Source organism: Leptodactylus fuscus, chromosome 4 (genome assembly GCF_031893055.1).
Source record: "Leptodactylus fuscus isolate aLepFus1 chromosome 4, aLepFus1.hap2, whole genome shotgun sequence".
In the NCBI taxonomy this organism is placed as follows: domain Eukaryota; kingdom Metazoa; phylum Chordata; class Amphibia; order Anura; family Leptodactylidae; genus Leptodactylus; species Leptodactylus fuscus.
In genome coordinates, this window is record NC_134268.1 from 53,640,151 (window position 1) to 53,666,373 (window position 26,223).

At 44.0% G+C, this 26,223-nt stretch overlaps 1 protein-coding gene across 1 annotated transcript; it reads left to right on the forward strand.

The window, feature by feature from the left end:
• Nucleotides 1-216: 216 nt before the first annotated feature.
• Nucleotides 217-25,630, forward strand: TTPA (alpha tocopherol transfer protein). The gene is made up of 5 exons (XM_075270465.1): nucleotides 217-472; nucleotides 17,764-17,917; nucleotides 19,497-19,690; nucleotides 22,481-22,591; nucleotides 25,216-25,630. The coding sequence occupies exons 1-5, from the start codon at nucleotides 269-271 to the stop codon at nucleotides 25,387-25,389; spliced, it is 837 nt and encodes a 278-aa protein (XP_075126566.1). The 5' UTR covers nucleotides 217-268; the 3' UTR covers nucleotides 25,390-25,630.
• Nucleotides 25,631-26,223: the final 593 nt, after the last annotated feature.

Genomic DNA, 26,223 nt, shown 5'->3' on the forward strand with positions numbered 1-26,223 from the left:
TACACACATGGATTTTCATTGTTTTAGATCCAATATTCTTAGTTCCAGTTCCAGACCTATGTCTGTGCTACAATGACAAGGCGTTACTGACTGATAGCATACCACAGTGTAAACTCCGCCCTAGTCCGTATGTAATGAGGAGGGGTCGCTGTCCCTTTAAGAGCCGGCTGCACGTCTTCCAGCAGCCGCAGAGGTCTCAGCCCCGCAGAGCTGCCCCCTCCCGGCAGCAGGAGGGGGAACATTCATTCCCAAACTTCTAAACTGGAACATGTCGGAGGCTCAGGAGGACTTTGAGAAGGGGAACCCCAGGCTGAATGAGCTGCCCGATCACTGCCCAGTAGTGGCAGAAGCCATCAGGATCCTCCGGCAGAGGGCAGAGGCTGAGGGTGGGCACTGGCCCCCGGGGCTACCAGATCACTTCTTACTCAGGTTTCTCCGAGCCAGAGACTTCTGTATAGAGCAGGCGGTCAGAGTAAGTGTATACATAGTATATAAATGATATATGTGCAGTATGAGGGCCGGCAGAGGAAGTCTATACATAGTATATATGTCATATATTTTATATCTGCAGTATGTGCAGTATGAGGGCTGTGACAGTAAGTCTGTATACAGTACATATGTGCAGTATGAGGGCTGTGACCATAAGTCTATGTACAGTACATATGTGCAGTAGGGCTGGCAGAGGAAGTCTATATACATATTATATATGTTATATAAGTGCAGTATGAGTGCTGGCAGAGAAAGTCTGTATACAGTATATATGTACAATATGAGGGCTGTCAGAGTAAGTCTGTATACAGTATATATGTACAATATGAGGGCTGTCAGAGTTATAAATTACCTGTTACTATATAGGATCTTTCTTTCATTTATTTTCTATCTATAGCTTACATAATTATCTAACCTATCTATATGTCTAATGCTATATTGATCTATACATGTTACAGTTTATTATCCAGATTATATGATCTATCTTAAATATATAATCTATTTTATCATATAGTCTATCTATCCATCTATCATCTATCTATCTATCTATCTATCTATCTATCTATCTATCTATCTATCTATCTGAGTTTACTAATCTATTACCCCAGGTTCACACTATCATTAGCTGTGCATTTTTCTGGTTTGGGACCAGAACAACAGACTGGCAGACAGATAAGATGGCGGATACATATGAGGTCCACCGGATGTCATTTGTTTTTAAAATGAAAGGCATAGAGGAAAAAGTTATGCATGCAGTCCACCGATTTCAGGTGAACACTGGTGGAAGCTCCAACACAGATGTGAATGTGGCCTTATCTATTTATCATTTATCTTTCTCCAGTTATTGCTGTGCTATAAGGGCAGTCATCTGCATTATATAGTATGTGTCATGTGTGTGTATGATGCAAATACATAGGCATGTTATATACATGTGCATCTATTCATCTGGTATCCAGTGGTCCAGAAATCCTGATAGTCAGGAACAGGAAAGAACTAGTTCCAATGCCAGGTTATCAGTAATTTGTCACCGGTGTCCCTGCAGTGCCCCTCCATATTTCCCATTTGGCATCTGTAGGGTATCTGATGTGGGGTCAGAGATGGTTGTTCTATTTTGTGGGGAAAAATCTGATGGTGAAGATTCTCTCCACTTCTTTCCTGGCTCTTGTGTGAGCTGAAGACCTGATATATGACACTGTAACTCCACAAAGGAACAGAGAACAAAAGACTCCATTAACATGTTGCTGGAGCTGAACTTTTTTTTCCTGATACTGTAATCCTACTCCATTCAGTGCAGGTCTGCAGAGACCACTAGATATCATTGCAGGGGGACCATGTATTACAACTGTTTTTATTTTCTAGAATGCCTATGGACAATATTTATCACCTAAGCAATGTATGGGGGAATAGTATTAAATTGACAATGGTTGGACTGCTATCATCCCTATCATGGGGGCCTGCAATCTGTTATCCTCTTCCCCAACAATGCAACCTAGATGAGGATATATTTGTATGAAGAAGTTATTAGTCCCTGAGGTCAGATACCCACAATCTAACATTTATCATCTAACCAGTGCTAAGGTTATTTGTTGGTATAGCCCTTTAAGGCTAAGGCTGCACGTGGCTAAAAAGCACTGCAGGAAAAACCACAGCGGCAATGCATTGTGGTTCTTCCCGCGGCGCTTTAGACAGAAAGTTTGTAGGTTTCCCCTGCGGACTTTCTATTTCAATTACTGTATACCTATGGGTAAACTGCCGGCGTTTCTGTAGGTATAATTGACATGCTACGATTTCCAAAACCTCGCTGGTTTTAGAAATTGTGGCATGTCTGCAGTGCTAGAATCTCATCCACTTTGCCCTGACTGTAAAACGCCACAAGTTTTCCTGCAGTGTTTCTACCACGGGCAAATCACGGTGTTTACCCCACGTGGGGCCCCAGTCTTAGTCCCATTGTATGGTTTATATATACACTGGGAAAGCATGCATGTCTCTAGTCACAAGTGATGCTAAAACAGTGTTCAGACACATTAATGACAAAACCTCTTTAATGCACTGATACAACTAAGCTTGTAAGTGCCAGTGTACATTTGCAGTTGTGGAGGGGTGACACTTATATTAGTAGGGCATCTGATAGCTGCCTCCACAATGCACATACTATCTATGACACTACACTGTCTTTGCTTTTAAGATCTGTTCCTTTAGTAAAAATACTGCTGAAAAAGGATCTATGAAAACTTGTCGGTTCTAGATTTGCCAGGCATGCCGTGCCGCTGTGTCTACTGGAAATGTGAGACTAATATAGCATAGAGGTTGCATCATATGCTCTCACGCTGCACTGTCTATGGTAGGATCTAGGGCTGATCAGTGTATATATTAGGCTTGTAAATATATACACTGTATTAATAGAATCTACCTAAAAATAGACATTTTCTAGACATTTGCTATTTCTTTCATTTACCACTCAGAGGAAAATTATATGACATTGCATACTGTTGGCAGTGCTCTTAATATATCATACCGACACCTAACTTTACCTATGCTGGGTTAGAATATAAATATAGTCAGTTTGGTTCTTGGTGTGGTCTGGCTTTGAAAGTCAATATTTTGCACAGTGGTCACCAAATCTTTTATTCCCCAAAGATATGCAACACCAAAACTGCCTGGCAGTCACTTATCTCTATAGTCATCAGATACGCTGTATACATGAATGAGCAGAACTGAGTAGTGATAGGAAGCAACATATTAAAAGTAGAAACGAACAAACCAGTTTGGGTGACACCAAAATATACCCCAAATTTCCAAAAGTTTCAGGTTTTGACCTGGACCATAACAGTTTGTCACCCACAAGCCGGAAGTGAAATTATTATATTCTGGGCTCATATTACGCTAGGTTCACACTAGCGCCCGAAGTCCGTTCTGAGCTTTCCGTCTTCTGCATGCAGAAGACAGAAAGCTGTCAGACCGGGTCCGACTGTGAGCGCCGGTGAGCGTTTTATGCGCTCCGCCGCAAAACCGTTTTTAAAAATCGGACACAGAGTACTGCATGTCCCACTCTCTGTCCGATTTTTTTAAAAAAACGGTTTCACGGCGGAGAGCATAAAACGCTCACTGGCGCTCATGGCCGGACATCTTTCAAACCCATTCAAATGAGGCCAAGTGGAGGCCAAGAAGAGGTGCGGAAAACTAACAAATAGCTTCCCTCTCCTCTTCTGGGCATCCTTGTGGTGTCTAGCGCTCTGCTGAAGCCCTTTCCCGGCTCCCTGGATGTCATCATATACCCTGACGTCACCACTGTGATCCTGTGATTGGGGGCCTGACACTTATACCCCGCAAAGATCAGCTGTTCTGGCAGCCCCAGCCACCAAAAGCTGCAGCAGTAGATGGGGAGCAGGTACAGTTTGCCCCTATTCAAGTAATAGGAATGGCGCTGCAGTTCCCTATCTATAGGGAAAGTGTGAGGTAAAATTCACATGATGCATTGTTCAAAAACGTGTTTTTGTAAACTTTTTAAAAAAGTTTTTTAGCCAGAATCTCATTTGCGTGGCTGGTACTGTAAAACAGCACTTTTTGTGCTGCAATTCCGCAACATACGGACTAATCCTTACATGGATCTGCTAAATGGGTGTAAAAAATCTATATGAATTGAGCCTAAATGCACGTGAGCCAAACCTGCTGATCTCAGCAGTAGCAGCCAACTATCCAGTGTGAATGGGGCCTCCCAGCTTTATCCTGACACTAGATGGATTCCAACATGCTAATGCTTTTGTTCTCTGGGACATAAGTCACGGGAAGTGTCCGGCAGCATCTTCCTGTTCAGTACATATGTGCGCTTGGCCAAGCTGGACATGCATCTGTATGGGAAATCGGATACTTGTGGGAAAAATGAGTAACTATAATACTGTCATTAGAAACACTTCTTTTAGTAACAGGAACAATCCCATAGTCTGCAATTCCCTCCATGACTGTATACTGTGCAGACTACATAATGTTCATGCATGAGTGAGGATCCTAGGGATTGTATGATACTGTAGGGACTGTAGGGTCTGGATTTGTTATAATATATACTTGTGTTATGCTTGCGTAAAATAAATTCAGGAATTTTCTGATAGCTTAGATCAGTTGCAGAACAATAATACGTGTGAATGTAGCCTTTGTATGTTTGCTCTCTTTGCAGGGTGCGGTATTGTAGAAACCACATATTTCATTTCCAGCCATGTGCTTATGAATATAGACAGGAAATTATCATAATACAGAGTGTATTCGCACCCAGTGTAAGAATTACAAGCATTAGAGAAATACCGTATGTTATTGTATGTGTAAACCACAGTGATAAAAGTGGCGGATTACAGGTTATTTTGTTACTGACACTTTATTCATTGTACCAGTAAATAAGTAACCTGTGACTTTGCTGGAAAACCCCAATAGATAAATGATGAGGGCAGAGACCCCCAAATGTTTGTACATGGACCATGAGCCATGTAAAAAATACTAGAACTTGAGTAAAGCCGCACAGAATAAATCCTATTAATGGAGATTCTAGAAAAAAAAACCTTTTAGGCTTGAAACACAAATATTATTTTGTGGCAATTTCCATGACAGTTTTTGAGGCCAAAGCAAGCAGTAGGTTCCAAAAGGAAGAAAAAATATAAAGGAAAGCCTGACATGTCTCCGCTGACGATTGCTGAATGAATTGCTATATTCCCGTCATTGCTTGCACAGGCAAAGGAGTCTTACATAGAGATGTACCTGGTATTGTAGTCCTCTACAATTAATCTCCTAGGCAGAAAGCCAGTGATAATTTAAGGGGTATTATCATCTCAAGGGTCATATTCACACTTATAGCTTAAAGAGGTTGTCCAGGCAATGGGCCAATCAGCGGTCTCAGCAGGCTATAGGAAGAGACCTGTCATGTCGTCACATGTGTCTGCGACTTCCGACACATGTCAACACTGGACCAAGAAGTCCGGACTGTGCTGGGAGGCACCGGAGCAACCAAGAAAGGTGAGTATGCCTTCCCCTGGATCAACACTGTAGGGATTGTAGGTTATAGGTTAGACTTGATGGACTCATGTCTTTATCCAACCTCATCTACTATGTAACTATGTAATTTTTTTTATCTCCTTTGGCCTATTTAAATAATAAATTTAAGGTCCATTTTTGCCTGGACAACTCCTTGAAGCTAACCGAAATGTTGTACACAATACATTACTTTATCTTCCTAATGACACACATTCTCTTCTTTCCCTTTCTGCATACTCCTTCTGATTTGTGAGCCCCGATTAGGGATGAATAAGTTTCTTAAGGAGCTTCTGTTATATGTGTATGTAAAGCCAGAGATAACTTGTATATAGTATAGCTCCTACGTGGGGAAGTCTTTATCAAGTGTGGACAACTCGTAAAATTCTGCATTAGAAACATTGATGAACTTTAAAAAGAAAAATTCTTCTTTCCCTACGTATCAGTGGCCTTTCCCCCTTTAGTTTATAATCCACTGACTGTAAAGATGGCCATGCACATATAAACAAAATGTAGGTTCAATGTATCAAATTTTCTTTATTATCACAGCAAGCCCATGAGGCTGAGTTTACCTTTCCGTTCATTATTTCTGTATTGTCTTTTAAAACAGGTTACTCAAGAAAAAAATAACAGCAACAAATATATTAAGAGGGTTATACACTTTATAACCTATCCTTATTCGGCACCCCCCAGATTGGATGTTCTGGGACAGTGCGGCCCTCAGTAATATTTACATGTCAGGGGCCTTGTTACTCACTTGCCGTATGATGAGTAGTGGTGGGTTTTGGTACTGCAGCACTGCCCAATAGACTGTTCTGTATCGGATCGCCAGGGGATTGGAGCCGTTTGCTGCTGATATTATTCTCAATAACCCCTTTAATTCTCTTACACATTGATCTAAGGTTTATAATCCTGTTTGCTGATGAATTGTAAGTGAACCTGATTAGAGATGAGCGAACAGTGTTCTATCGAACTCATGTTCGATCGGATATTAGGCTGTTCGGCATGTTCGAATCGAATCGAACACCGCGTGGTAAAGTGCGCCATTACTCGATTCCCCTCCCACCTTCCCTGGCGCCTTTTTTGCTCCAATAACAGCGCAGGGTAGGTGGGACAGGAACTACGACACCAGTGACGTTGAAAAAAGTAGGCAAAACCCATTGGCTGCCGAAAACATGTGACCTCTAATTTAAAAGAACAGCGACGCCCAGCTTCGCGTCATTCTGAGCTTGCAATTCACCGAGGACGGAGGTTTCCGTCCAGCTAGCTAGGGCTTAGATTCTGGGTAGACAGGGACAGGCTAGGATAGGAAGGAGAAGACAACCAACAGCTCTTATAAGAGCTAAATTCCAGGGAGAAGCTTGTCAGTGTAACGTGGCACTGACGGGCTCAATCGCCGCAACCCAGCTTTCCCAGGATCCTGAATGGAATACAATGACAGTGTATTCCCGTATACCCCATATATACACCCCAAATCCCCGTTCCAACGGTGTGCCCCCCCACCTTCACCTCAGAAATACCCTGCAAGTCCCCTAGCAATAGAATTGGGGCTATATACACCCACTATTTTTGCTACTGGTATATAGTGCCATTGTCTGACTGGGAATTCAAAGAATATATTGGGGTTATGTGCACCCACAATTTTTACTACTGGTATACAGTGCCATTGTCTGACTGGGAATTCAAAGAATATATGGGGGTTACGTGCACCCACAATTTTTGCTACTGCTATACAGTGCCATTGTCTCACTGGGAATTCAAAGAATATATTGGGGTTATGTGCACCCACAATTTTTACTACTGGTATATAGTGCCATTGTCTGACTGGGAATTCAAAGAATATATGGGGGTTACGTGCACACACAATTTTTGCTGCTGCTATACAGTGCCATTGTCTCACTGGGAATTCAAAGAATATATTGGGGTTACGTGCACCCACAATTTTTGCTACTGCTATACAGTGCCATTGTCTCACTGGGAATTCAAAGAATATATGGGGGTTACGTGCACCCACAATTTTTGCTACTGGTAGATAGTGCCATTGTCTCACTGGGAATTCCACAAATAATTTGGGGATTCATTCACCTTACATCTCAGGCTCTTGCCATATTCACCCAGGTTGTCAGTGCTGCACCAGCTCGTTCCCAGACAGCTCGGCCCGAAAAACACGTTACCTATATAGAGGATTTGGACAATGAAGACAACATGTTCTAAATCTAATGTCTGCACCTTCTCCAGAATTAAAATAAAGGCAGCGTTTAACTTTCAAATAGCACTGCACAAAGGAAGAGCTTATCAGCTTGTCTCATGACATGCTACTGAAAAGTGTCATTTGTGTATCTTAATGTAAATATAGTTGTATAAGCTTTTTGGGTTTTAGGCACTGCCAAGTTATTTATTACCACCCGCTCCCTTATAATGATGATGACGCCAAAGTCACTGTGGGTGTTCAGAGCTCACAGCTTTGGTTGACATTTGTCTTGCTCTCTGTCGGTACCAGCTGTCTTTTTGGATACCGTAAAGTTATGTTGACTTTATCAACAGCTATAGAAGCTTTAGCCTGGTTGTGACGGTGTGTAACCCTAACAACACTAAGTGGGATACACATTAATAGTCAGTCTATGTACGCTAAACGTATCACTGAAGTAATTTTTTTTCCCTCTCCCCTAATATAAGAAAGGAACAGACATTAGACCTAGACCGGGGTTCGAGGCTTGTAAAAATCCAGTATTATTTGTTCTTCATGATGTGAAATATGTGTTGAAAAGCAACCCAAGATGAAGTCAGCCATGTGTGCCAGTGTGTTACTTGGCATGCCTTTGCTGGCCCCAACTGTAAGGCTCACTCTCCATTTCCTCCATTTTCCACTCCCCTTCACACCATTTGTGGTGAAGCAATGGGATGCACTGAAGTGCACCCTCTAGCCTCGTGTGGGATAGGGACATCAGATGCCACTCCAACCCCCTCGTCTTCCTCCGCCAGCCAACGGTGCGAAGATGAGAGGAGTGTGCTCTGAATGTTTTCTGCCTAGCAGAGGCTAGTTCTCACTTACGAAAATGGCCCCACTTTGACCTGTATATCAGGCACAATGGTGTAGGTTTCAAAGAAACATGGCACCAACAAGTTGGAAAACGTGGGCCATGCGTGGACCGTGTTTGAGTCTGGCAAGCTCCAGATCTGCTACCAGGTTCCAGCCATTATCACAGGCGCAAAAATGCCAGGCCCCAGGTGTAGCAGGGAAAAAAAAATGCCATCTCAGCCAGGATGGCATCCCTGACCTCGGAGGCACTATGCTGTCTGTCCCCCAAGCTGATGAGCTTCAGCACCGCCTGCTGACGTCTCCCCACGCCAGTGTTTTAGCGTTTGCCGCTAGTAGCTGTGGTGGAGGTTGCAGCGTCGTAGGGTTTCAGTCTACTCCTGCCATGGCCTGGGAGAGGAGATAGGCCACCCCAGTTTGCACCCGGGGAACAGACTCCACCACATTCACCCTGCCTGTCATTAAAGATAAGCACTGCAGCATCCCTGACCACAGGCGCTTGTCCATGTGTCGGTGGTCAAGTGGACCTTGCAGCAAAGCGCAGAGCTCTGGGCCCGACTGATGTTATGGGACACATGCAGGCGCAAGGCAGGGACAGCACACCAAGAGAAGTAGTAACGGCTAGGCCCAGCATAGGGAGGTGCCCCAGCTGCCATCTGCTGACGGAAGGCCTGGGTCTCCAGAAGCCTAAACAAACACCAACATCTCCAGGGCCAGCAGTTTATCGATGAGGCTGTTAAAGGCTTGGGCATGGGGGTGGGTTGTGTTGTACTTCTGCCTGCAATGAAAAGCTTGGGAAATGTGGAGTGGCTGGGAAGAGGCGCATGATGGTGCAGGCCAAAAGGGCGCATGAGGGTGAACTCCCCAATGTGTCAGAGATAGGTGTGTAGGTGTCCTTGCATCATATACTTGCACCATATTTGGCTTTGAAAGTTAATTTTGTGCCAAAAAGTGGTTGACAGCGATCCCTCAGCTACTCCCGTTACACTGTCTATTGAAGTTACCATCTCTGGAAGTGGACCACCATTTCTAAGATCCCAAAGGAAGCAGGCAAGAGATGTGCAGTTCAGAAAAAAAGATGAGAAAATAAGTGTAGGCTGTAGAGCACAGAGGGATCGGAGAGGACAGAGCTGGTGTCGGCCAGGTATTCCCACAACATGCGCCTATACTAGTCCCTGCTGGTGACACTAGGCCCCTGAGTGGCAGTAATTTGTCCAGGGGGGCCATTAACGTGTTCCAGACCTAGGAATAAGTCTTCCAACAGGGTAGAGTTTTGCATGCCTTTGCTTCTACCCACTGTTTTTGCTGCTTAGCTTCCCTCCACATCTACACTGCTTTCACCCCTAAACATCACCCCAGTTTATGCCTTTGTTTCTACCCTGTTTTTTTTGTTGAATTAGCTTCCCTCCACATCTGCACTGCTTTAGCCCCTAAACATCACCCCAGTTTATGCCTTTGCTTCTACCCAGGTTTTTTGTTGATTTAGCTTCCCTCTACATCTACACTGCTTTAGCCCCTAGACATCACCCCTGTCCATGTGGGGTCGGTGGCCTCGTCATCCACCAACTCCTCTTCCAATTGCGCACTGCCCCCTTACTGCAAACCGCACATGACCACAGCTTGCCTTGATGGCAACTGTGTCTCATGATCCCCACTTAGGTCCAGACAAGTCGGTGGCGGGTCCAAAACCCCAAAATTGGAAGGAAATGGCAGATGCTGCAGTATTTCTAACACCTGTTCCTGGTGCTCGGGCCTGGTCTGTGTTGTACCCTGCACCCTGCTTAACGCAGCTGCCATATCCGAAGTTGTGCTGAGCGCATGCTAATGTTTCGTGTCCAGTGCAATGGATGGGATGGGATTTCACATAAGTCTGCCACCCATGGCCACTCATGGTTGAGCAACTGAGGGAGTTGACTTTGACGAACCCGAGGGTTTTGGAGTTGGAACTACATCAAAGGTCTGTGCTGCTCACACACTCTGCTCAACACATGATATGTTTAGTGCCAGCAGTGTGGAGACGTCGCACAACAGCCGTTGTTCCAGCAGGTACAGGCGTTGTAGGAGTGCATAGAGGCTAGCAGCGGCAACTATAGACTTTAAAAACTATCCGCACAAGCGCCACACTTTCACCAGTAGCTCAGGAACATTGGGGTACCTTTTTCAAAAGATTAGCAGCAATGAGTTAAAAACGTGGCCCAGGCATGGAATATGTTGCAGGCTGCCAAGCTACAGAGCCGATCCCAGGTTACGGCCATTATCACACATGACAACATGCCTGGGCCCAGGTGCAGTGGCAAAAACCACATTGCCGTCTCATCGAGGATGGCATGACTCACTTTGTAGGCAGTGTGCTGTCTGGCCCCCAAGCTGATGAGCTTCAGCACGGCCCGCTGACGTCTCCCCACACCAGTGTTGCAGCGTTTCCAGCTCGTAGCTGGGGTCAATTTAACAGCGGAGGAGGGTGGTGTTTCAGCCCTCCTCCCAGGAATGTTGTGTGGGGAGACAAGTCAGGCCACCACATTTTGCGACCCGGTCCACGCCTTAACTACATTCAACCACTGTGCCCAAATTGAAAGGTAGCGTCCCTGTCCGCATGCACTTGTCCATTCGTAACTGGTCACATGGAACTTTAGGGCTAAGCGCTGAATTTAGGGACCGCCTCATGTTTGGGGGAAAGTGCTGGTGTGGACGGCACAGTGCGGTGGCGCAGTAGACACTCTGCCCAAAAAGGGCAGAGTGTCCCCCAGCCGGGATTCCAACATCTCCTGGGCCAGATTTCTTGAGATGAGGCCGTTGAAGCCTTGGGCATGTGGGTGGGTTGCGCTGTACTTTAGCATGAAATGAAAGGCTTGGGAGATGGGGAGTTGCTGGGAAGAGGCGCATGATGGCGCGGGCAAAAGGAGAAATGGCAGGAAAAGGTGAGGATAAGGGTGAACTCCCCAAAGTGTCAGAGGCAGATGTGGAGGTGTCCTGGCTGCTGGTCTGGACTGCAGCGCCAGCCCTGTCAACAGTGGGAGAGGCAGTGGCCGCCAGGCCAAACGACGATTATCCTGCGCTTGCTCTCACCCACTGAGCCCAGGGCTTGCCTTCCAAATGATGGCACCCGCAAGAGGTGGTGAGATTCCTCTCCGCAGATCTCCAAACCATCTTGGACTTGCAAATTGCACTAAATTTGTCATGTAACTGACATGTATATGATGAGTCTATCCATTGTCTGTTCATTTTGGTGAAAGTCAGCCTGTCAGCTGACAGACAGCTGTGCTTGTCAGTGATGATGCCACCGGCTGCTTGTACCCCCAGTTTTTCCTGCTTAGCTTGCCTCTACATCCACACTGCTTTTGCCCCTAGATATCACCCCAGTCCATGCCTTAGCTTGTACCCCCAGTTTTTCCTCCTTAGCTTGCCTCCACATCCACACTGCTTTTGCCCCTAGACATCACCCCAGTCCATGCCTTAGCTTGTACCCCCAGTTTTTCCTGCTTAGCTTGCCTCCACATACACAATGCTTTTGCCCCTAGACATCATCCCTATCCATGCCTCTGCCCCTAGCCATAACTCTGCCACCCCTGGAAACTCATGGTGCAGAAACTTTGGGAGCTGACTTTGAGGAACCCTTGGGTTTTGTAGATGGAACTCCATCAAAGGTCTGTGCAGCTCACACACCCTGCTCAAGATATGGTATTGTAGGGTTTCAGCGTGTGTGAATGACGGACAACAGCCTGTGTTTGGACAGATGTAGGCCTTGCTAGAGTGTTTTTAGGCTAGCAGTGACTCCTGTGCACTTGCAAAAGTGGGCGCACAAGCGCCGCATTTTCAACAGTAGCTTCGGTACATTTGGGTATGTTTTTAAAAAACTTTGCACCACTAGGTTAGACGTGGGCCAAACATGGAACGTGTTGGAGGCTGGCAAGCTCCAGAGCCGCTACCAGGTTCCAGCCATTATCACAGGCGTAAAAATGCCAGGCCCCAGGTGTAGCAGGGAAAAAAAAATGCCATCTCAGCCAGGATGGCATCCCTGACCTCGGAGGCACTGTGCTGTCTGTCCCCCAAGCTGATGAGCTTCAGCACCGCCTGCTGACGTCTCCCCACACCAGTGTTTTAGCGTTTGCCGCTAGTAGCTGTGGTGGAGGTTGCAGCGTCGTAGGGTTTCAGTCTACTCCTGCCATGAATTTTGGCCTGGGAGAGGAGATAGGCCACCCCAGTTTGCACCCGGGGAACAGACTCCACCACATTCACCCTGCCTGTCATTAAAGATAAGCACTGCAGCATCCCTGACCACAGGCGCTTGTCCAAGTGTCGGTGGTCAAGTGGACCTTGCAGCAAAGCGCGGAACTAAGGGCCCACCTGATGTTGAGTGACACGTGCTGGTGCAAGGCGGGGATGCTACACCGGGAGAAGTTGAGACGGCTAGGGACGGCATAGTGAGGTAGCACAGTTGCCATCAGGTCCGGGAAGGCGGGAGTTTCAACAAGCCGGAACGCCAACCTCTCCTGGGCCAGCAGTTTAGCGATGTTGGCGTTCTAGGCTTGCGTGGGTGGGTGGTTAGCGGTGTATTTCTGCCGGCGCTCCAATGTCTGAGAGATGGTGGGTTGTTGTAAAGAAGCGCCTGATGGTGCCTTTGATGGTGCAGGAGAAGGAGATAAGACAGAAACAGGGGAGGATGAGGGAGAAGTCAACAAAGTGGCGGAGGCAGATGAAGTGATGTCCTGGCTCGTCCTCTGGAGTGCATCGCCAGCACTGTGAGCAGAGGCAGTGGCATGAACGGCGGGCGACGTTTGTCCTGCCGTTGCTGCCTGCCACTGATTCCATTGCTTGGATTCCAAATGACGGTGCATTGAAGTGGTGGACAGGTTGCTCTTCTCAGGGCCCCTACTCGATTTCGAGAGGCAAATTGTGTAGACGACACTATATCTGTCCTCGGCGCATTCCTTGAAAAAACTCTACACCTTCAAGAAACGTGCCCTCGATGGGGGAGTTTTTCTGGGCTGGGTACAAAAGGGAACATCTTCGGACATTCCGGGTCTGGCCTGGCTTCGGCAAAGCAGCTGACCTCTGCCTCTGGACATGTCTCTGCCTCTAGCTACCCTTTTTGGTGCTGCACCTGCCTCAACATCCACACTACTTTCCCAGCTTGACATCTGCCTTGTCCAGGTGGGGTCGGTGTCCTCGTCGTCCACCACCTCCTCTTCCAACTCCTGTCTCGCCTCCTCCTCCTGCACAATGCGCATGTCAACTGGCTGCCCTGACAGCAACTGCGTCTCATCGTCGTCGATGAGGGTGGGTTGCTGGTCATCAGCCACCAAATCGACCGGAGATGGAATGGAGGAGACTCTAGTGTTTGAGCATCTGGACACAGATACTCGTCTGTTAGGTCCGTGGAATCGCGAAATGGAGGGGCAGGTTGCGGTACAGTCAAAGGAAGGGAGAACAGCTCTGGGGAGCAGGGACAGTTGGGGTTATTGTTCTGGGAAGATTGGGAATTTTGGGTGGAAGGAGGACAAGACTGTTGGGTAAGAGGAGGTAGAGGCTGCCTGGCTGGTGGACAATGTGCTTTAAGTGTTATCCGACAGCCATTGCAAGACCTGTTCCTGGTTCTCGGGCCTACTAATCTTTGTACCATTCAGCCTAGTTAATGTGGAACTTTTGTGCAAAGCGCAGAACTTAGGGCCCGCCTGATGTTAAGGGACACACGCTGGTACAAGGCTCAACTCACCCTAAGTGCCAAAAACACTGCTGGTGCAAGGCTCTACTCATGCCAAGGGCCTCAATCTCTGCTGGTAGCTCAGCTTAAGGTCCTGTAACTTTGTTTGGAAGGGCTCATGTTAAGGGCTAGAAAAGTGAATTTTGGAAGGTCTTACCACATCACACACACACACACACACACACACACTCAAAATGACAGTTAAGGGTGAGGGCTTTTGGATTTCCCATTGTCTATTCCATCCGTGGTTGTCATGGGGAACGTGATTTAAAGGGGTGGTTGTTACTGTTTGTTGAGCTTAAATTGGGGTTTGTGTCCATCCATTTGGGGAGTAAAGAAGGTTTCCAGGTATTTTCCCACTTTGATAGAGGTTTTTTTGAATGTGTAAAGTGTGTAGTTGTTAGGCTGTGATGTTGGGGTAAAAGAGGGTCTTTGGTGTGTTAGATGCCCCCAGACATGCTTCCCCTGCTGTCCCAGTGTCATTCCAGAGGTGTTGGCATCATTTCCTGGGGTGTCATAGTGGACTTGGTGACCCTCCAGACACGGATTTGGGTTTCCCCCTTAACGAGTATCTGTTCCCCATAGACTATAATGGGGTTCGAAACCCGTTCGAACACACGAACATTGAGCGGCTGTTCAAATCGAATTTCGAACCTCGAACATTTTAGTGTTCGCTCATCTCTAAACCTGATATTATGTTGCACTCACCCTGCTATAAAATATAACTAAAATAAGAGCATACAGAATTGACTCATCTGCAGTGACATGTCTATCATTTTTCTTAATACCAGCCTGTTTATTTCCCTCAGCTAATATCCTAAGGGAAGCAATTCATGTCATGTGGATACTTGTGCTATGCTATATATCACATGCAAACTCGAGGCAAGTCACATATTAGGGGGTGAAGGGTTAGCAGTTACAAATGGAGCCTAGTGCCTAAGGGTGGCCAAAGGTCTTTCTGCCAATAAGGAGACAACAATATAATAGATGGCATATGGTAGGGGGTGGATCCTGTTACAGATTTCACATTGAGGCCCAGGTTATGCTGGGTTCACACCATTACTTGCAATACATTTGGGGATTTTGTTCCCCTATCCGCATGGAAAATGCGAAGAGAAAAGCGCTGCAAGAGGCGCTTTTCTCTCCGGATTTTTCGTCCTTTTTGAGGGTCCATGGGTTTCCTTAGGTGACTGCTTTTTATGTTGATTAAGTTTCCATTCCGAACGGAAACCAGAACACAGATGTGAACCAAACCTTACATCTCTGGTTATAATAGACATTGTTCTCTTTCTGACTGTCTAATGAACACATCACAGCTCTGTCTTTGCGGAAGAGATTGCATTTAGTAACAGACAAATACTAGATGTCTGTGTAGTCTGGAAATGTGAAAGAATGCTGCAGTTTTGTAATAGTGTCCAAAAGTCATTGTACTATCATATACCAGAACATTACTTGTAAATGGATTAGTACACATTGTACAAATAGTCTTAGATTGAGAACGATTAGCTTGATACTTAATACATGGTCAGTGGAGTTCAGTACAGTCAGATCCCACCAATTCCAAGAAGGTTGTCCGGATTCCCTGGTCTAATGGGGTTTCACTCTATTCATTTTCTCTGGGAGCGCTGGAGTAAGCCAAGTACAGCATTTGGTTATCTCTGGTGCTTCCATGGATTATAAAGAGAGCAGTGGGTCAAATGATCAGCCTGCAGCTCCATCAGGACAGGGGGAACCAAACCTGTCCTTGTAATTCACTGATCGTGACGTTATCCCCTAACCTATCAATACGGGATAACTTCTAAAGTTTCTGCAACACTTTTTAAGTGTTAATCACTTGGATGACAAAATGGCAGTGTGATAGCCATTTATGCAACAGATGTCACAGGACTGTAAAGAATTGAGGCTGATTTATCATAAGACTAAGGCACCGCTTTTCTGCTGCAGATTTTTTTTTGCAATGTGTAGATGGGATTAGCTCCCGGAAAAAAACATCTGAATGGCTCCCATTGATTTCAATGGGAACCAAATTTTTGGTCAGGATTTTGAGACGAATACGGCCTCAAAATCTTGACCAAAAACCCTGTGTGAATTTACCGTATATACTCGAGTATAAGCCGAATTTTTAAGCACCATTTTTGTGCTGAAAAAGCCCCCCTCGGCTTATACTCGAGTCAAGCAAAAAAATATTTTATTTTATTTTTTGAGGGGGGGGGGGGGTCTATGACCAGCCGCAATAGTAATGTATAGAATCTTCCATAAAATAGTGAAGAAAAAAAGAAGGAGCTTTAAAAAATATAATAAATAAAATAAATAAAAGTTCTAAATCCCTCCTTTCCCTAGAATACATATAAAAGTAGAAAATGACTATGAGACACAAACACATTAGGTATCTCTGTGTCTGAAAGTGCCCGGTCTACTGAATATAGGGTATCTACAGTGCTCCTGTTCCGTCGGGAAGGGGTTAATCGGAGCACTGCAGATACCCTATATTCAGCCAGATTGAATTCCAAGTGGGGGGGGGGGGGACAGTCCTCAAGCTCAGGGAAGGGGCAGACAGACAACCAAAACACCCCCTCCCCTTTCCTAGCACCCAGCAACTACTGCACCCAAAAACCATTTTAATTTTTGAAATTTTCCAGTAGCTGCTGCATTTCCTCCCCTCGGCTTATACTCGAGTCAATAAGTTTTCCCATTTTTTGTGGTAAAATTAGGGGGGTTGGCTTATATTAGGGTCAGCTTATACTCGAGTATATACGGAACCTAAAAGGTGCAAAAAAAACAGAGCCATCAATCTATAAATCTAGCACACACAAGAAAAAAGGGAAAAACACCTGAATTTTGGCGCAAAAGCATAGATCAATCAACCCTATTACTAAGGGGCTGTTTTAACAGTCCATCAAAAAATAGGACATGGTGATGGGATATGAAAGTTGGTGTCTGTCATATGACTAATCCAACCCAAAATTGCATTACATTATTCAGTTCTTGGGATGAAACAGAACACAGAATGTTTCCATATGTATTTCACATGTAACCAGTGTGTGAGTAGAGCATATGCATGTGTGTACATCGTTTTGTCTAGTATGTCCACTATCTGATGTGTGACTGACATGTATTTAATATGACACAAATTTGTCTATATTTATATCTAAACTCTCCCCAACAGCGGATATCTATGTATGGAGAAAGGATGGATTATTTGATTTCTGCAAACCTGAACCTATTGCTCACAGGGAAATAAGCCATCACCAGATATAACTGGAAGCAGCTTTCTCCTTTCTCATCACACATGCACACTTGGCTGAACCGAGTGTGCATTTGTATATGTACCATTGGCACAGCTGTCAGGTATTTCATGTACTGTATATGGCCGGTGTGGTTCAGCAGAGTTCACATAATACTGTAAACTAGAGCAGCTGTCTACAGGAGATCAGTGTATATGGCAGCCTGTATCTAACTGTATCTGAGTCTGTATCTAAGTCTATCTTATGTACATTCACTCTAACAATTCTATTTGTTTCAGCTGTTGAAAAATTACCAGAAGTGGAGAAAGGAGTGTCCAGAAATTACTGCTGACTTACGCCCATCTCCTCTTCAGAAACTCTATGCTGCTGGCTATCATGGTGTGCTGCAGTCACGAGATGCTTATGGAAGCCAAGTTCTTATCTATAGAATTGGTAAATATACACTTTCTATATACATTTTCATGTTTACCTTCAGTTAAATAAAGAATTATATTATAAGTGCTTAATAGAGTATAGGTATCAATTTAAGGACTCTAGTAGCGAACCGCGCCAAAAAACCCTGTGGAAAAGGCATGCAGTGGAAACACAGAATTTTTTACAGAAAGTCTGCAGATTTTTCTTCTGTGGACTTCCTGCTTCTATTCTACCGTTACAGAAAACGCCAGCATTTCCATAGGCATAAAAAAACTGCTTGTGTCCTTAATGGGTTGTCCAGCCCCTCTTTCACAGGATAGGCAGTCAGTATCTGATCTGTTGGGTAGAACTCTGCACAGATCAGCTATTGTGGGAGATGCGGAAGCTGCTAGTGGACAGAGTTTGTGCAGGCTGCTCCTTTTTAAGTAATGGGTGGGGTGCAGCGGCCCCATCCAAGGCATATCGGTAGTTCCAGGGACTTGCAGCGCTGCTACGAATACCTATGGATACCTATCCTGTGGATCCATTTAGGGGCCAGAAAACGCCATAAGGCTGAGACCCCATGTTGCAGAAATGCTATTTTTTTTGTTTCAGATTTTGCTGCACTGTTTTTGAGCTAAAGCCAAGTGTGGACTGAGCGGAAGGTAGCAGTGTGTGTACTTCCTATATATTTCTCATTCCTTTTGTTGCCATTCTTGGCTTCAGTTAAAAAAAAAAACGTAACAGAATCTGTAATCTGCGTTTCCGAAATGTGGGGCCTTAGACTTAAAGAGCTCAAGAGGTAATAACATTTATTAATTTATTAATAATAATAATAATAACAACAACAATAATAATAATAATAATAAAAAAGAATGATGGTCTAAATATATAGTATAATGTATGAAATATAATACAGGACACAAGGGGGGCAGGGGTTGTTATATATTTTAGTCCAGTTTCTGGGATTAAATATTTGCAGTTTTTGGCGCACAGCCATATTTACACCAAAATCGTGACTTGGTGATTTGTGCCCCAAACATTACCAGAAGACTTGGTAAATGTCCTGAAGTTTCCCAAATAGCAGCGATCTGTGTGCATTTCCTTTGTGTGGCACCAACGTCCAAATGGACATCCAGGGGATGGCGGCAGGTCTCTAAATGATGGCTGGGTTGCAAAGTTATTTTTCACTGCGTCCCCCTCCCCAACATGTGTAATGTATGTGCCGGAGCAGCTTCTGGCAGATACATTAAATGAATGCATGTAACAGATGCCTAAAAATGGCATCACCAATAGGGATCCATGTGATGTTTAGGATGCATCCATGCATGTTTTTACTGGTCCCCTCTGTATGGAATATCACAGTGTTATTCCAAACAGGTATACAAAAGGAACCTCTGGTGGATACTGCCATCTGTTGTCATAAAGGGGACCTATGGGCTATTTAATGCATACATTATAAGCTGTACATTATTGGGAAGATTAGAAGCCACTTATAAATACTGTTTTAACTTTGTAAAATAATCCAGCTTTATCCCATAATTGATAATATTGTAACCTATTAGCAATATTACCATGTATAAAACATCTGCTTCTATACATTCCTCCATTTTTGCAGAAAAATGGGACCCAAAGCAGTTTACGGCATATGAGGTATTTCGAGTGAGCCTCATAACATCTGAGCTTATAGTCAAGGAGGCAGAGACTCAGAGGAACGGGATCAAGGCAATATTCGATCTACAGGGATGGAGATTAGTTCATGCATTTCAGATTACCCCGACTATTGCCAAGAGGATTGCTGCAGTCATGACAGTAGGTGACTTTTTTTTTCATTATTTTGCTCTCAGCCAGTGAATATAATGATCTGTCACTCAGTAGTATACTAAGCTTCAGGTGCTCAGAAAAGGCATCTCGCCGCCATATTCATATAGTCATAGAATGTAATGTTATTAGATTTACACTGGCATACAGGGCATATTAGGAAATGGGAAGCGTCACATCTGATTTAGAATATTATTGTGAAAAGAAAAAAAAAATAGTATTTTTGTAATTGTAGATTTTAAAAACTAGTGATAGAGTTAGGCCTCATACACACGACTGAGTGAGCAGGTCAAGGGTCTTCTGAGGGGCGTCTGATGCCCTGTTCTGATGATTATAGAGCAGGTCCTATCCCGCAACGTGACATCAGAACGGAACAGAGCCCCCATAGGGGATGGAAAGCACTTGGATGACACTTAGGCCCGTTGCAGTCGACCATGCTAGAACCAGCCGGCCGTGAATTAACAGGGCTGCATACAGGGGACACAGGGATGTCTCCGTGTGCCGCCTGGGCATGGGCCATGCTTCCATGGCACCTTTCATTACATGAATAAGAGCCACAAAAGCATGGGCTGCAAAATAGGACAGGAATAGGACCTGTCCTATCTGATGTGCCCTGGACTTTTGGCCCGCACACATTACTGTGAAAATCACAGTCGTTTGTACAGGCCCATAGAAAAGAATGGGTCAGTCTGCTATACATGAAATACACAAATAGCACACTGACCCACAACATGGTTGTTTGCAACTGGCCTTAGGCTTAACTTCATAAGCTCTGTGATTAATCTTCTCATTTCTTGCCTTATTTTTCTTTCCTTTATCACAAGATTTTGTTTTCCATATTTTTATTTTTTTTATTGAGTAGTAGAAAATTATAAAGCATGCTAGAACAGAAGCAAAGACCACCGAGTATACAGACATTCGCAGAGTTATAAAGCAAAGGGAAGAAATGTCCTGGAGAGAACTTTGCATTTCCTACATAGATCAGGCATGTGGAAGGTCGGATGACCGAAAAACATCCCATTACATGATGAGATGATGAAAACAAAAATTCTCGCATTGCATTTTCTTTCTTAGCGGTGTACAGAATATATAACATCACACTGTAATTCATTAAGCTTTTTATTTTTTTGTTTCATTTATATTAAAAGGGACTGTTTTCTTACGCTTTTTACTTTATATACTTCTTTTAACATAATTTTTTACCAAAAAGGAACTTGAGGTGTTTGCTGACAATACACCACAATATTTATGTATTGCAGTATATTATACATTTTACTAGATGTTTCTGGCAGGCCCAACAGACATGGGTACATGACAGCCTAAGGCCATTTTAGGGCTCCTGTTTGCCATAGAAATCCCTTAGCTCCTCACAATTTTGTCATACAGGCACTACTTTGTGGGTACTGGGTTGGGACATATACTCACTTGGGGGTACCACGCTTAAAAAGTTTGAGAACCACTGGTTTGAAGCATAACTCTAGTTATTAAAAATAATAATAATTAATAATAATAACTATAGTGCAGGAATTAGCAAAAATAATATTTTTTTCTGAATCTTTATATTAGATATTTTGCTTTTAACTTTGGCCTGCATTAAACCCACAGCTCTCCATCTAGGCTACAGTCTTCAGTACATACGCCAGCATCCTAGGATCATATAGCACTGACTCCTGCACTGAAGAGCTGCAGAGCCGGATGTTCTGCCTCCTTCTGTATAATAAAAGAGGACCTGCCATTTCTCCTGTCTTGTCTGTTATGTGTATGTGATCTGGCATTTTGCAGAAAATTTTTATGCATTGCATATTTATGGGCGCACCTGCAGGTTCGGCAATGCCTCAGGTAAACCAAGAATCTCATTTGCATAAGAGTAAAAAAAAAAAGAATTTTCTGCGAAATGCCAGAAGCTTTTGAGCATTAAGACCGGGTATACTGTGATATTTCAGCAAGAACGAGTCACAGTAAGGTAGTAGAATTACATATTAGAGACATGATCCCCAAAGTTTCCTTGTGACCTTGCAGTACTTAATTCTGAAAAAATCCAATAAGCAAACTGGTGCAAGAAAACCGTATGGAACTGAAATAATTGGAGAATTTATCAACGCATCTATGTTAGTTTTCTGGTGTAGGTGTGTGAGAATGTGCCACAATATTTGGCGTACGGCGTTTTCTTTCGCCATAGATGAATGACATTCCCCGTTCTGCGACTCCCTCGCTTCTTTCTGCTAATGTGGGCAGAGTAATACATTTTTCTAATAATATAGTTTATTTATATAGCGCCAACATATTTATTATAATTCATGCAGTTTTTTGGAATTCTACGCCAGTTCCGGACTTGCATTGGCTTCCATTATGGCAACCAGCATGCACCTGATTCACTAAGAATACGAAATCTCTTGATAATTCAGGTGCACCTTACACCAGTTCAGCTTTTATTATACCTGCCATTGGAAACTGCTTCATAAATCTGCCCAGTGTGTTATGTGACATATAGAACTTGTGCCACTAGTACCATCTATTGGAAGGCAACAGTTCTATAAGTCATTGTCTTACCCTTTAGGCTAATGTTGACTTACAGGAATGCTGTCTTCCAGCAGGTGGTGCTAGAGGCACAGCTTAGAAGAAAGCTATTTTGCATACATGTTTCCCAGAAGAGCATTGCATGGACTATAAGACTTCTTATATCTTTACTACAGTCTCCCAAAAGAGAACAGTATTGCCCAGATTGGCAAACATGCATATGCTACAAAGTACTAATATATGTATATCTGTTTATTCTTCTAGGACTCTTTCCCACTTAAGGTCCGGGGAATACATCTTATAAATGAGCCACTATTCTTCTATCCTGTGTATTCATTGATCAGGCCGTTTCTTCCTGACAAGATCAAGGAGAGGGTAAGTAAACTGCAAGGTAATGTTTGTATGGCCACCTGCGGATACTATGGTGGGACACTGGTGCTGGCACTATTATGGGTACTGTATGGCTGTCTTAGGTTAAGTCAAACAACTTGTAAAAACCCATTATAGCAGAGGGTTCTGTCGAGCTCCATATTTTAGGGGTCCATCTGTCCATTGTTCTGGTTCTCCAACCGGATGTAAAAGGAGCAACATCCTTCCCCTGCTGTTTTTACATGGGAGACCAAGAATATTGATGCAGTGAGTTGTGGAGTTGGTGAAAGATCTATGTTTCACTTTATACCTAAAAAGCATAACCATAAACTTTCATCTAAGTGAAATCTTTTATCTGTTGTCTGTCATAAATGATCAGCTTTGACCTATTGGCCCCATTACAAAGGGCAATGATTATTCTGAACTCTTGGAATCGATACCTGTTCCTTAACCCCTTAAGGACCACATCGCTTTTGTCATTTAGACTAAGGCCCCATGTAGTGAGCTGAAGCCCCCCCCTCAAAAAAAGCACTGCAGAAAAGGCTGCAACAGAAATGCATTACAATTTTTCTGCAGCATTTTTCGGTTTTCCTTCATGCCTTTATTATACCTTAGGAATACGCCAGTGTTTTTGCAGGTATAGATGACATGCTGTGATTTTCAAAAATTTGAGTGTTTTTAGAAACAAAGCTTTTCTGCTGCAGAGTTTTTGTTCTGCAATGTGTGGATGGGATTAGCCAGAATTCCATCCACTTTGGGGCCACACGGTGGCTCAGTGGTTAGGGTCCTGGTGTTCAAATCCTGCCAAGGGCAAAAAAACATCTGCAAGGAGTTTGTATGTTCTCCCCATGTTTGAATGGATTTCCATCCCATATTCCAAAGACATACTGATAGGAAAAAAAAATGTACATTGTGAGCTCTATGTGGGGCTCATAATCTACATAAAAAAAAAAAAAAAAAAGAATCCCATCCACTTTACTGGTAATGTAAAACAAAGCATTTTTTGTCACAGCGTTTCTGTCGGGCCAAAAAGCTGCGTTTACAGAACACAGGCCCCCACCTTAGAAAGCGATCACAACCTGGAGTTCAGTGATATAAACAGTAGAGAGAAAATATCCCATGTACCGTATTTTTTGGACTATAAGGCGCACCGGACTATAAGGCGCACCTGCAATAAAAGCCTGCTAAGGCATCTAGGTTCATATATAAGGCGCACCGGACTATAAGGCGCACCGGACTATAAGGCGCCTGTTGCTGCTTCTGTTCTGTGTGAGACACAGGGGACAGAAGCAGCAGCAGCTCCGGGGGATGATGCGCTCCCAGCTCTCCAGTGTGACACAAATTAGGTGGGGCTGCGGCCCAGGCCCCGCCCACACAACAGACTGCTGTGAAGAACACGTAAGGCAGCGAGGGGGCACGGCCAGCAGCCAACATGGCCGGACGCTGTCCTAACATCGCGCCACAGAGTGCAGCAGTCACGGAGCGGTCACTTCGGCGCGGCGGACCCAACCAGTTGTATTGGGGAAGAGACAGCTTCAAATTGAGTTTCTGCAACTTCCATTAGAGGTAGGACAGATCCATATATAAGGCGCACTGGACTATAAGGCGCACTTGCAATTTCTGAGAAAATTCTAGTATTTTATGTGCGCCTTATAGTCCGGAAAATACGGTACTTCATCCAATTGCGTTACTTATGTTCAGATATTATGCAAAAAGATTCTGAATTTTATTTGGAGCATTTCTGTCTATTGTGAGCCTTGTTTACATTGTATGGTAATGGAGTGATGCAGATGTGTAGTTGATCTCATGTCTTGTGTCGATCTCACTTTTGTTCCTGTGTAATGAAGTTGACATATATCTATCACTTGGCCAAAGATATACATTGGTGGCGGCGGAATCACAGTGAAAAATAACAAAAGAACTGATACTTGCATTACCTGTCCTCTATTGCTCAGGTCTCCACTAGTCTCTGCTTGGAAATGGCCAATTCCTGGCCATAGCTCTGACCTAACTGAGCAGGTATTTTCTGTGTGAAAAAACACAACCAGAATGTAGACCAGTGGAGACCCGGACAGCAACGCAATCCACTCTTGGCTTAGGTGCAAAAAAATTTTTTTAAAAAATGTCTAAATCTGCAACAGAAGAAAAAGCTTGAACAGAAGAAGCAACTGCAACGTGGGGGTCATAGGCCTGGTTCACATCTGCATTGGGTATTACGTTTGGGGAGTCCACATGGGGACCCCCTGAATGGAATACTGAACGCATTGGCAAGCAGTGAGCACTGAAAGCACAAGGACCTCGTAGACTATAATGGGGTCTGTGTGTTTTCTGCGTGGTGTCTGCACAAGTCATGTGGAGAGGAAAGTAGTTAATGAAGTACTTTCCTCTATGCATGTTCTGTGCGGACACCACAAGGAAAACACATGGACCCCATTATAGTCTATGGGGTCCGTGTGCTTTCATAATCTCAACACTTGTCCATGCGTTCAGTATTCCATTCGGGAGGTCCCTGTGCAGACTCCCTAAACGGAATACCGAACGCAGATGTGAACCAGGCCTGAGGCCTAAGAGTTCATATGAAATCCAAATACAACACAATACAGTCATTGTTTTTTTCTATATTCTTTCAGATCCACCTACATGGTAGCAACTACCTGCCAACTCTTCACCAGCACTTTGCAGAGAATATCCTTCCTCCAGAGTATGGAGGGACGGGACCATCAATGAATGACCTTTGTAAAGAGTGGACTGACCACATCATGGACTCTGAAGACTACCTGCTTAGTATATCTGAGAATGTATAGTCTCTTTCTCTTCACTATACTGTAGTTGATATACTTGAATGAGTATACATTCAGAGGCAGAAGCAGAATTGTATTATGTGTTTTTACACTGTAAGGGATGAAATAATACATCATAGTGGTGACTTCATGTTCCCAGAGCCAGGGTGGACATTTCCATCCCATAATGCCACAGTGCTATAGAACACATTCCATGGTGTCTTAGAAAGCAAAACTGGAATTGTATTATTTTTAGAGAATATCAGATAAAAATGTGAAGACATTTCTACTGTATGTACAGTATCTGGGAAATACATTTCAATTAACTTTTTTTATACATTTCTGCTTTTATTCATTCTAAAAACCTATAAATCATCTCAGTTTACAATAGAATTTTTTGGAATATGAAATGAAGTAACAAATCTCATTGATGTTTTTGTACTTTATAAATTAAGGCCTGGTTCACATATGTTCGGGTTTCTGTTTGGGGAGTTTTCTGGAAAACTATACACATTAAAAAGCGGTTATCTAAGGAAACCACACGAACCTCATAGACAGTAATGGGGTCCGTGTGGTTTCCGCTCAGTTTCCATATGAAACATGCGGAGAGAAAAGTACTGCTTGAAGGACTTTTCTCTCTGCATGTTTTGTGTACAAACCGAGCAGAAACCACACGGACCACATTATAGTCTATGGGGTCCGCGGGTTTCCCAGGTAACCGCTTTTTAATATGTCTAGATTTCTGTTCGAGGGTCCCCAAGTGGACTCCTCAAATGGAAACCCTAATGCAGATGTGAATGGGGCCTAAGATCTACTGAGCATCTTACAGTGATGAACTACTTTAGAAACTGTAGATCT

What these genes read in the sequence shown, in the direction of transcription:
- TTPA (XM_075270465.1), top strand. Translation starts at nt 269, where the DNA reads ATGTCGGAGGCTCAGGAGGACTTTGAGAAGGGGAACCCCAGGCTGAAT. An exon ending in AGTTCTTATCTATAGAATTG is followed by an intron (nt 17,918 to 19,496) that starts GTAAATATACAC and finishes CCATTTTTGCAG; the next exon opens with AAAAATGGGACCCAAAGCAG. An exon ending in GGATTGCTGCAGTCATGACA is followed by an intron (nt 19,691 to 22,480) that starts GTAGGTGACTTT and finishes TTATTCTTCTAG; the next exon opens with GACTCTTTCCCACTTAAGGT.